At 39.6% G+C, this 12,856-nt stretch overlaps 1 protein-coding gene across 5 annotated transcripts in view; it reads left to right on the forward strand.

Moving 5' to 3' along the window:
• Nucleotides 1–12,856, forward strand: part of GOLIM4 (golgi integral membrane protein 4) — a 76,758-nt gene that overhangs the window by 42,979 nt on the left and 20,923 nt on the right. For 3 of the 5 annotated variants that reach the window (XM_087440068.1, XM_014783218.2, XM_004424771.3), the window contains exons 2-7: nt 756–830; nt 2,145–2,194; nt 3,784–3,837; nt 5,476–5,626; nt 9,355–9,437; nt 10,213–10,296. In XM_087440068.1, the coding sequence (XP_087296194.1) occupies nt 756–830; nt 2,145–2,194; nt 3,784–3,837; nt 5,476–5,626; nt 9,355–9,437; nt 10,213–10,296 (497 nt within the window). The remainder of the gene's footprint in view (nt 1–755; nt 831–2,144; nt 2,195–3,783; nt 3,838–5,475; nt 5,627–9,354; nt 9,438–10,212; nt 10,297–12,856) is intronic. The other 2 variants (XM_087440067.1, XM_014783220.2) reach the window with 1 other exon arrangement.

Below are 12,856 nucleotides of genomic sequence, written 5' to 3' on the forward strand. Positions count from 1 at the left end.
GGGTGATGAAGCGCAGAGGGTCTTAAAGAGTGACATCAGTTTGCCATTGGTTTCTTCTGGCGATGGCAGATGTAAACCTGACTTGTTCTTTTGTGGGCGCTTTTATAGGTTCTTTGGAGAGTCGCTCCCTCCCTCATTTCAGTGGCTCTCTCACGTTATGTTTTCCTTGACACGGGGGAATGCACCCTCTCCTCTTTCATTCCAGTGATACGCTACTGAGGTTTCCTCACTGGTCCAGGCAGCCTTAATTCAGATTCAGATCGTGTTGACTTGACAGTACTTATGGGATATCAAGGTGGAAAGACCCTGTAGGATTTAGAAAATGCTTTTCCAGTGCCTAGTAGAGAGGCAGAAGTTGGAAATACAGATGTCGGGGTGAAAGTTGTGCCGCTGGTGGTTGCAGTCCTGAGAGTGGACGTGGTTGCCCAGGGAGAGACGTGGAAGCTCGCAGAGCTGCCTGAGTTGAAGGAGCCCGGGAAGCAGGGGAAGGAAAGGGAGCTGGCAGAGAAGGTGGAAACCCTCTCTCAGAGTACTGGTTCTATAAAGGGGCAGACTCTAGAGGAGTCAGCACAGAATTACGTCTGTTGTTGCATCTATTTTTTACCCAGAATGTGGAACTTATAATACATCCATTTTTATTTTAATTGTGAGAGGACCTTATACTGTTTTCCGCCTGTTTTGAAAATTGATGTTAATTTTACTTTAGAATTTCTAATTCTTTGAAAACAAATTTTAACTCCTGTTTTTTTTTCCAGTTGTGTATGAACACAGATCAAGATTAGAGAAATCCTTGCAAAAGGAAAGACTTGAACATAAGAAAGCAAAAGAAGGTAAGTACATAATATAATTTGTGTTCCATGTTTTTACCATAGTCTTCACTGAAGCATCATGCATTTGCTGTACTATGTTTTTGCATGTTTTTGCTAAAAAGTCTTTCAAATCAACCCAAAGTCAGTTTCATAGGTGGACCGACAAAGAGATGTCAAGCAGTATACTCTGCATTATGCAATAAATTAATTCCTGCTCAGGATTAGGTTTAGAATCTTCCATTCAGTTTGTGCCACCTTGAGATAGTTCTCATAATAATATGGTTATACATATTATTTCAGAAATACCAAACAGCTTTTCATCTGAGTATTATACACACATGTTACTCATACATGGAACTTCTGTCCACAGGTATCCGGAAAGTAGCAGCATACGTTGTTCAGAATATGACAGATTTTATATTTATATATGTACACACACACACACACACACACACACATTTATAACATAATGAGTTGATCACATTGTATGGTGTCTTTTAAATTGTGCACTTGTTTTTATCTTGTGAAGGCTTTTTTTTGGCACAGCTGATGGTTCGGTTTGAAAAATTAACATTGAGCACAGGCATTAGGCAGTGCTATTGATTTTTATTGGAATTTTTCTATAAAGCATAGGCTTTATATAGCTTGTGATTTGAAATTATCTGCATTCTTATTTATTCATCATGTTTTCTGATAAATCTTGAGATTTACGGTAGGTGTTCTGTCTGATTACCCTGGTGCGGGGTAGAAGGAGAGGAGAGCTGGGGAGGGCAGTGTGGTTAGGATCTTGTACTGACACTTGGATTAAGCCTGTGTGGAGAGTAGAAGTTTAACATCATTAAAATGCTTCCACAGGATTTGGATTTCCTTATCTTGAAATGCAGAGTGATTTTATAGGGCCATCTAGTGGATAATAAAGCTTTAGGAGCATTGAAGATGGTTTCCATGGCTCGATTCCTCTTTCCAGGTCCTACATGCTTTTTGTGTGCCATCTAGTGGATAGCAATAAATCGTCTCTGTCTTTAGGTGTGCTTCATGTTTTTTTCTCCTTAATTTCAAGGAGAGTGAATCACAGAGTGCACATTCTAAATGCACTTTTAATCAGTTAGATGATTAAGATTTACACCCTTAAGGTAAAGAGGAAAATTATATAATAGTTTTTTTCAACTCTTTCTAAAGCATTAAGAGGCAAAATAAAGTAAGTCACCAAGTAGATTCTTTTAAACCTAAAACATTTTTTATGTCTGAGTAAAGTTTGCCTTTATTCTTTTAGATGTTTAAAAATTTCACAATGAATTAACTTACTCTCTGTTTTCTTCATATTGTATTTTCTAGATTTTCTTGTTTATAAGTTAGAAGCACAAGAAACACTAAATAAAGGAAGGGTAAGTTTTTTTTCTTAATTTTTTTCATGAAACTTAAAGGAGAGGGAAATGTAATGGAAAAATCTTTTACTCTTGTTGATCCTTAGGACTATAGGGCTAAAGTACTTTTTTTTTTCACTACCAAAAAATTCCAAGAAGACCTTAAAAACTGTTCTTTTAAATACTACCTTTGCTTATCACATTATTGATGATAGCGATACATTGGGAATGGCCTTAATGTTCTACAGTAGAGAGATTATTTTTACGCACTTATTTGTTCATTTGTTGGTAGTCTCTCTTTTTTATAGAATGTAATAGGTTTTTGGTTTGCCTTTGCACAACATTACTCTTACTTGCACAGACGTGACTGTGAAATGTCTAAGACAGTCCCTGGCCTGGAGTCCACATTCAAAAACATTTGAGGAATGAATGAATGAATAGATGATATTGGCATTAAAAAAATTTTTTTTAAATGCAAATTAACTGGAGAAAAACAAGTCTTTCTCTTATTCTAAGAAAAATAGTATAAGCATTACTTGAATAAAATATTGACATTTTGGGGTATTAAAACCGAGAAGAGTTAGTTCCTTGGGTAGCCGGGAGGCTCTCAGCTAGCTTTCAGCTCTTACTTGTTTTTAAAAGCCCTAATCAAAACTGTGTGCATTCTGGTGTGCATTTTATAATGTAATTTTCTTATAAATTAAAATAGTAAAGCCATAAAATAAAGTGATAAAGCAAAAATGCAGTTCTTTTTAGAAGTTGTAAAATATGAATTAAAAAAATGATTCACAGTGCCCTTGTGCTGGCGATGGGGTAGAGTGAGGATTGTGGCCCCTAAGATAGAAAAACGCAGCCTGGAGAGAGAACATCCAGGCGTCTTTTGTAGACTGGCTGGTTATGGCTGCCCAGGACTGTGAGAACGTGTGAGGTCCACATGTGAAGATGCTCCACTAGGACACAGAGATGTGCTACTGGAGCATGGAGGTCGGCCATAGGCTTAGGCTCAAGTTTCAGTCCTGGCTCTGCCACTAAAGGAAATGTTTGCCCTTGGCCTGTTCCTTATCCTGTCTCAGTTTCTCACTCGGTGAAATGGAGTCTCACTGAAGTAGAGTGATATATGTAGAATTTCTTACCCACTGAAGCTCAAGGAAGGAAAGCGCCTTTTCTCTCCCTCCCTTAAGCCGTGCTAAGCTTGTCAGACCTGGTCCTAGTTGGTTTCCCTCTTCCCCTTTGGAGCACCTGGCACCGTGTATTAGCCATAAGCGGTGACCATGTCTCAGGACAAGCTCCTCCGTGCATCTGGGCCTCAGTTCTTCTTAATATGAGAGTGGAAGTCAGTCATCTCCAAGGGCCCTGTCAAGCTCTGTTTTATGATTCCATGGCCTGCTTTTTCATTACTGAAGTCTAGCAAACTTATGGGAATGTTAAAACCTCATTTCTGCTATTATATAAAGAGATGGCCTCAGAGACATCCTGGTTCAAGCATAGAATTCATTTTAGTTGCACAAGTGAAATAAATGAAATTCTTCTCTTAAGAGCTTTAAGCTGTATTTAGCAAAAGAGCCAGATCTTTTTATCTTTGTGTTAACTATTTTCTTTTCAATTTACAGCAAGATTCCAATAGTAGATACAGTGCATTGAATGTGCAACATCAGATGTTGAAAGTGAGTAATTTAAAGTTGTTCTTCATGAGTGAGTGGAAGGATTAACTAACTTAGGTGATTAAGGAAAGTTTACAGCAAGTTGATTTGTATTGTAATATGGTACGTTAAAGTCATGTTTGGCTAAAAATGATGTATAATTGTAATGCCCCATCATATTTATCACCCAATTACAAAGAACATATTTACCTTATTACACATTTTCTTATAAATCAGGCTCTCTGGTGACCTAATTTTTAATGTTGTTCTTCTCTTTATCCTTTAAGGCTTTTTGTTTGTTTGTTTAATTTCTCACAGTCGTTTTCTTTAGATATTTTCTTTTATCTTAGATGCACAGGAGACAGTAGAGCTATTAAAATGCTTCCTTCGTGTTACTAATATTTAATGTGTCCTTTTACTGACCACAGGAACACAATTTATGTTAAAGATCCTCCTTCCTTGGTTCTTGGGTAAAACTATTATTGTGTATCAGGAAGTCTAAAAAAGAATAAAATAAAAACAGAGAGAGAGATTCATTATTTCTGTCAAGCTAGAGGAGATGAGCGCCTGCCATTATGCATTCAGCACAGCGGGAAACCAGGCCGCGATCCGCACCCTGCAGCGCCCAGCTATGTCTTTCCTCCTGTATCAGCAGGGTGTGTGCTGTTTATTGAAACCAGAACCTTTCCTATTATCAAGAAAGCCATACATGAATTAAAGCAGACCATCCTTTCACATTAAGCCTTTGGAGACTGGAGAATTTATCTAGATTGTGATTACAGCGTGGTATTATCATCAGGATTAAGATAAATAAAAATCATTGTATAAACAATAAGTTTATTACTTCCCCAAAAGGGAAAAGAGTCTTTTTCTTTTTTCTTCTTTAAACTGGGTTGCCAAGAAGGGAGAAAATCAAAGAAAGGAAATCGAAAATGTTACTGGGCAAACATGAGATTGAAAGAGGAAGTCGGGAGTATCCAGGGAGGGATAATTTTTCCATTAGCCTTATTTTGTTTCCACAGTAATTTGAGTCCCTGAGAATTTCCCCAAATCCCTCTCTTTTCTATCTCTCATGCAAACTTCTAACTTCTTGTTTTTCACATTAATGTTAAAAATTTAGGAGAAAATTCTTTTTGGTTGTGATCCCAAACTATTCCTTTGGAATGTGAGGGAAATGGAAGGGGGCTGCATGAATTAAAAGTGACCTGAGGGGCCAGCCCGTGGCTTAGTGGTTAAGTGCGCGCTCCGCTACTGGCGGCCCGGGTTCGGATCCCGGGTGCGCACCGACGCACTGCTTCTCCGGCCATGCTGAGGCCGCGTCCCACATACAGCAACTAGAAGGATGTGCAACTATGACATACAACTATCTACTGGGGCTTTGGGGAGAAAAAGGGGGAAACAAAAAAGGGGGAGGATTGGCAATAGATGTTAGCTCAGGGCCGGTCTTCCTCAGCAAAAAGAGGAGGATTTGCATGGATGTTAGCTCAAGGCTGATCTTCCTCACAAACAAACAAAAAAAAAAAGCGCCCCGAGGAAAACGAAGCCCTCTTCACTTCTTCACTGGTGCTTACTTTCTTGCAAGGGAAAGGCTATGCTGTCAAGAAATAGACTCTGATATAATTTAGAGAATGTCCACCTCTGCTCAAATTTTCATCTTTGCAGAGTCAACACGAGGAGCTAAAGAAACAGCACAGCGACTTGGAAGAGGAGCATCGCAGACAAGGGGAAGACTTCAGCCGGACGTTTAATGACCACAAGCAGAAATACCTGCAGCTGCAGCAAGAGAAAGAACAAGAACTTTCTAAGCTAAAAGGTATCTGGAAATCTAATTAGCCAGTTTATATGTAAATAAGTATTCATATTAGTATGAAATAAGTATTTCAACAAAACAGTAGACTTTGTTATATTTTGTTTGTTTTTTGTGTGGTGATTGATGTACATTTATCATGTGGCCCTTTACCAGCCACTTAACTTCTTTGTAACGTTTCATATCTATCCTGATCTCTTTGGGTTTGTTTAGGGAAGCAGAATAGAATACTGTGTTTCTCAACAGGGCACATTGGCCATGATGGGCAAGACAGGTCTCTTTTCATGTGTGTTGCGAGACATTTAGCATCTCTAGCCCCTACCCATAAAATGCCATCAATGCTGCCTAGTCATTGTGATGATCAAAAATTGCCCCATGCATTTCCAGATCTCCAGAGGGGCAGGAAGGCTCCCTGTTGTCTGCTAACAGTAGCTTCGGAAAGCGCAGGCTCTAGAGTCAGGCTGCCCTGGTGAATCTTGGCCTCTTCAGTTACTGGTTATATGACCATGGCCATGTTATGTAATCACCACAGGCTTCATTGTCTCCATCTATGAAACTAGGGTACTCATAAAAAGTATCAACCTCATATGGTTGGTGTGAGGATTAAATAATTTATGTAGAGTGCCTAGAACAGTTACTGGTACATGGTAAACCTTCAATATACACGAACTGCCGTCATGATCAGCGTATTACATTTCATAGTAATATGGAACAAAATGTATCACTTCTCTGAGTACATGTGAGTTCTGGAAAAGGGAAATAGCATATTCTACAATCACCTGTTCAGGTGCTAAATAAGTTTAAAGTGTGAGAATTGGTTTAAAAGGCACATGGTCCTTGCAAAAACAATGGTGAAATCTGAGTGAGGTCTGTAGTCTAGTTAATTGTACCGTGCCAAACAATTTCCTGGTTTTATGTAAGATGTCATCATGGAGGGAAGCTGGGTGATGGGTACTTTGGACCTCTCTGTACTTTTTTTTGCAATGTTTTGTCTATAAGTATTTCAAAATAATAGGTTACAACAAAAAGGCGCATGGGAGTTAAGTAGCCATTGAGGCAGCTTACCAAGGGTTGAGGTTGCCTTGATTGAGTTGGGCCAGGTGTCAGCAGATGATACCCAAGAGATGTGGACACATGGGGCCTTGGCTTGTTGGTGATGTGGCAGATGGTGAGGGGTCATTGAAGATAAAACAGAGAAAGGAAGAAAGACTGAACACAGAAAGTCCTCACAAACGCAGTGAAAGGAGGGGAGAACAGAGGTCTCCAGCATCAGAGAGCACTTGCTGGGCCTGGGGAAGCTCCACTTTGGCTGGCGAGAGAAGGGACATTGGGTTTATTGGATTCACTGTTTAGCATTTGCAAACCTGAGCTAAGCTGAGTAAATACATTCAATTATACTGATAATAAGTTGGTTCATTAAGGAATGAGAAATAAAACTTTCTAGATACCTGACCTCTGCTTGGCATACTTTACATAATTTAGATTATTTAATGTTAGCAATAGTCCTGAAGGGCATGTTTTCTTATGTCTACTCTATATTTACTCCTTTCTTTAAAACAAAGTCCATGTATAGTAAAATTTTAACAAGAAATCAGAACCATGGAAAATAGGGAGACACATGTATGTGAGTTCTGCGTACTAAGATAATTCAAACCTCATAACCTGGTTTGAACTTCCTGGCACCTAGGACAAAAGGGGAAATACAGTAAGTTAGAGGGCTCTTGTCATCAGAAAGAGAGAATGTACCAATACCGTGGGGGTGAGGGAGAGACAGAGAGAGTGAGAGAGAAAGAGAGAGCGAGAGAGAGAACAGTATTTCTGGTACCAATTAATTTTTGGAAAGAATTTCCCAGACCTTAAACAACAGAGTGTGATGGCGCCTTTGATGACACTTTTATAAGCAGTTTTCACATCAGCACTTTGTTGATTATAGTCCTTGATAAAAGCTTAAGATAGTAAGTGAAAGCATATTGTGATGGATGCAGGGCAGTAGTGGCAAACTGTAGGGTGTGTAGTCTGAGTAGTCTTTGGTGGTTTCATGTGATATGAGGAGAGAATTTAGCATTTAGACTTTGTATAGCTGTGAGCTGATAGCGTAGAAGCTTGGATAATTATTCCCTTCATTATTGTTATAATAATAGCTGATGCTCAGCAAATGTTTGCCATGTGCCAGTACTGGGTGAAACTCTTCATGCAATCTTATTTCGTTCTCATAACAACCTGTAAGGTAGGCATTATATTTAGCCTAATTTAACAAATGAAATATTGAAGCCTACTAAACTTAAATGACTTGCTCAAGGTAACACAGCAAAGGCACGGGAGCCACTGCCATTAAGTTTATAATCTGAAATCCCTTTAAAAGCTAGCAAAGCTTGGGTATTTCGTGTATTTCTGTGTGTGCGTGTGTGCGTGTGTACTGAAGCCCCAGCCAGCCAGCGGCGCCCTTACGGCCCTTTGGGATTGCCAGTGGCGTCCTGTTGTGACCTTTGAAAAAATCCATTATTACATGCAGGTGGACAACCCAGTCGCTGGCCACGTTTCCTGTCTTGCTCTTGATCTCTCCCCTAAACCCAATCATCAGTCCAATGCCCAGGGGTCAGGCAGGGCCTAAAAAGAAAGAAAATACAATGCGAGAAGGTGACTGGCACTTTCCTTCCTTGCTGAGTGCCACGCTGGAGAGTTCAGGTATTGTCTGCAGAGGGTGACTGCCACTTAGGGATGGTTTGCCCAGCACAGGCTAGGCTTACACCTGCCATCCTAGAGTCCCTGTTCACTCTCGGAAGTATCTCCCATGGAAAAATGAATTATATTGTCACCCTGCCACCATTCAACTTCTGCTCAGTGTTGTCACGTGAGAATTGGCCTGGTGTTACCAGATCTTATTAGACCCAGATTCTTGATTTTTAAATGTTGACAACTATTAAAATGTGGAAGACACTGTATAGGCCAACACAGCAGGGGCAAAAAAAAATTATTTGTGAGTTGGATTCAGCCCAAAGGCTGCCAGTTCATGACATCTAATGTCCAGATACATGGAATGTGAGGAAAGGGGTCGAGAATCTTTAAGTCACTGAAGCTGTTCCCTGAACAGTAGGGTGTGAGATTGGGGAAATTCTAGGTCTTCACTCTGACTGCTACAGCTCACACTATAGCCCAGGAAAGAACTCTCCTGTCTATTGGAGGGAGGATTTGGATCAGTCAAAAACTCAATGGTAGGAGAGAGAAAATATATTTAGAATTTTTCAACAGGTAAGTGGAGTTTCTCTCTGTCCCTCCTTTTATTATTGAGTTGCCTTTGTAAGTGAAATACCTTTTGGGATCTGTGGAAATTATTCATGCTATGAGAAATAGGGTTTGTACTTTTTGGTAACTTTTTAATTTGAGAAGAGACTCAAATCTTAGACCACCTTGCCCATTACATTTTATTCCTAAAGGCTTGCTTGTTAGCAGATATATTTCATTTTTAACTCCTCAATAATTAAAAAATCCTTAACTTCTTCTACATTGTGTAGCTTGTTTAAACGTTTAGTATGTAAACTACTCAACCAGATTGTATTGGATTGTCCAGGCCACATGCCAAAACAAGACAGTTTTTGTTGATTTGGAATATTGTACTGTCAAAGTTCAAAACAAATCCTAAAACAAGTTGTGTGAAGCTTTAGATATGAAAATAATAGAATCCAAAGGTTGAAAATCTCAAGGCTTTATGCATCATTTTTCTCGTTCTGAAATAGAAACTGTGTACAATTTGAGAGAAGAGAATAGACAGCTGAGGAAAGCCCACCAAGACATGCACACACAGCTCCAAGACGTCAAGGTAAAGGAAAACTCAGCATCTGGCTGTTGCTGTTTGCCTGCTGTACTTCAGAATGACTGTAAAAGTCACTCCCCAGCTGACTCGCTTTACAATCCACGTTGTTATTTTGGGCTTTGCATAAACTGGAATCTGTCCAGTTTTACTTGTACCACTTCTGCATCGTAAGCCAAAAGATGATCTGAAAAATCCAAACATTTTCATTAGTACATCTTGCTAGATGGCTGAATTTTAATAAGCTTTTTATTTACAAAGGTTTATTAATAATGAAAGATTTCTTCATTTTGTTTTTATTTCATTGTACATGATTATGATATTTGGGTAGCACATTTTAGATTTTGAAATACTTCAGTAATTGTAGTCTTTTCTCTACAAAGATTTTTTTTTTTTGGTGAGGAGGACCAGCCCTGAGCTAACATCCAATGCCAATCCTCCCCTTTTTTGCTGAGGAAGACCGGCCCTGGGCTAACATCTGTGCCCATCCTCCTCTACTTTATATGGGACGCCGCCACAGTATGGCTTAACAAGTGGTGTGTCGGTGCACACCCGGGATCCGAACCAGCAATCCCGGGGCCGCCGCAGCAGAGTGCGCTCACTTAACCGCTTACGCCACCGGGCCGGCCCCTCTACAAAGATTTTTAAACTTAACAAATGCTGCAACAACAACAACAGACAAACAGACAAGCAAGCAACGTTTGGGTGGTCACACCACTGTCAGCTAAAGTGGAATTTATCTTAGAATGTTAAAACTCAACGTGTAAAATTCTTTTTCGTGTAGCAACAGCATAAGAATTTACTCTCCGAGCATGAACAACTTGTAGTGACTTTGGAAGACCACAAGAGTGCACTAGCTGCTGCACAGGTTAGAAGGGTAGCAGCCTCTCTGGGTTCTCTGTAAAGTCTGCTTAACATTTCCGAATTCCTTTATGCATGTAGCCTCTTACCAGCCAGTCTTCAGGGGGTTCCTTAGGACAGAGCTATCCTGATCCGGAGGATCGTGCATGCTTTCAAAATTCAATTAAGAGAATATTAAACAACCTTTGATTGTTCTTTGCACTGATAGTGTGGTGCATATGACTATTTCTACCCTCCGTCAGCCCCTACATGCAATAGACTAGTACTTGTTTAAATCACAGTTATCCCCTATCTACGATCTTTTGCCACTCTCTGACCTGTGTTGACTCTTGCTGTATGATCCATAGGATTTTATGAGGCCAGCTACCTAATTATTGTCAGACTTTCTCTTCCATTCCTCCTCTCCTTGTTCTGAGCATCTCAGCCTACACACTCCTTTTGGGACTAGGCTTATGTGCTATTGGTCAAATTACAGAAAATAAGATCTCATGTCAGTAGAGAAGGAAAAACAAGAGTCGTAAGCTCCATTTGTTCAAAGCCTGGAACAGTCCCTGGCACAAGGCAGGCCCTCAGCAGATATTTACTGAATGAACAAGCAGACAAATGCAAGCGTTGGAACACTTATTAAAGCAATATCATGCTGAGTGTTGTACAGCTTTCCAGTGGAAGCAGAGAAATTGGAATGGTGGGCTTAGTCACCATATCTTCTTAGTCACTAGGTCTTCACTTTTTTCTCTTGGAAAAATTAAGAGGAAAGGGCAAAGGAAAACCAACTATCTATACTTATCAGGAGACAAAGTGTTATTTTTTGTTATAAAATTATTAAAAGTGTGATATGCTGGGCCCTGGCCCATCTCAGAGGCTATAGCATCTGTGTTTGTGGGATGCCATTTCAAGATCGTCATTGGTTGGGTGTCTCCCCATGAAACTGTAGCTGTGTGGTAATTCTTTACATGTGTATAAATTAAACTGGCTTTAGAGGAGATTATTTCATTCAAAAATTTCTTTATAAAATTTTTGCCAAGCATTATTTTATATGAGGCTATTTTCCATACTGAAAAATGTGACAAATCAATTTGAATACTCTGTGCTATCGTGGCCGTAACTATTAGAGTAAGCAACGATTTGACAATCCAGAGAAATATAAGCAAAATAGTTCATTTAATGACCAAAACCAGATTCTGTAGTAAACACACTAGAAGTATTACTGACAGGGTTTTGTATAGGAAAAAAATGTTTTTATTTAACCTATATATAATTTTCTATTTATTTAAATATCTTTTTGGCTCTTTTGGGAGGGGTCTCCAAGTTTGCCCTGCCTTTTTTTTTTTGATAGTTAGGCCAGAACTAGACATAATACTTCATTAGAGTTCCATTTCTAATCCCTGTATTAAAACTTTCCCCAAATCTCCTTAGAAGACAAATGCTGTCTCAGCGTCTACATTTCTCATGTAAATCATTTTATGAGATCCTGTCTTGACAACCTGATTTTTAAGTGTAACTGAGGCGGGAGAAAGCAAGAACAGAATAGAGTTTGAGTTTACAATTTGTCAGGGATGTCATAATAACTTTATATACAGAATTCTATTTAATATTCACAACCTACTGAGTTCTATATAGTATTGTACCCTTTTTATAACTAAATAAAGTGAGGTCAGAAGGAATAAAGTAGCTGGGCCAGGAAACAAGCTTGAAGCTTAGGTCATCCTGACGTCAGAGTTACGCTTCACTCTTAAGCCCACCGGTGTTTTTGGAGACTTCCCTGCATCAGTTACCTGGGCCTTGGCCCAGACCTGTTGAGTCAGAATTTCAAGGTGGGGGTCTGGGAGCCTGCATTTTTAACATCATCCTTTCATGATTTTTAATGCACACTGATATTTGAGAACCACCACATTACTGCCTTCTATATATATAGGAGGAGAAGAAAGAAGAAAGCCTAGAAATAAGGGTTGTGTATTCCTCCATATTTATCTTATTAAAAGTATCACTCTGTGGATGTCATTTATTTTTTTATTTGACCTCCAAAGTTGGTTTGCAAATGTTCTGATGGATTTTTGGGCTAAGGGCCGCTGTTAGCCGTATGGCACACCTTTGTACACATTATAAAGAGGCACTCCCCTGAGACAGATTTGGCAAGCAGACTTCTTCACCTTCGTGTGAATTAGAAAAAGGCAGAAAGGCGCCTCTTCCTGGGCAGGGTGCATGGATGTGGCAGCGGGAGTGCCGGCTGGACTCCAGCCTCCGTGGGCCGCTCTGCTCTGCACACCGAGGGAGGCAGCCCTGTCTGGGAGGCTTGTTCAGAAAAGGCTTCTGTGTTCTTTGTACATGTTTATGTAAATGTGTGTTTACACACAGCATTTCTGTCTTTGGAGAATGGTGTTGGTGCATATGACGAGCTAAGTATAAACAGTGTCTATTGATTGTCTTAGTTAAAGTATTTGATTTTCTCTGCCTTTTTAGATCCTTATACTAAAAATATTACACACATACAGACACACACACCCACATATCCCACCACACATACATACAGATACACTGATATGAGTATATTCTAGTCCTCTACCTAC

Source organism: Ceratotherium simum, chromosome 15 (assembly GCF_057802395.1).
Source record: "Ceratotherium simum simum isolate JZ-2026a chromosome 15, ASM5780239v1, whole genome shotgun sequence".
Lineage (NCBI taxonomy): Eukaryota > Metazoa > Chordata > Mammalia > Perissodactyla > Rhinocerotidae > Ceratotherium > Ceratotherium simum.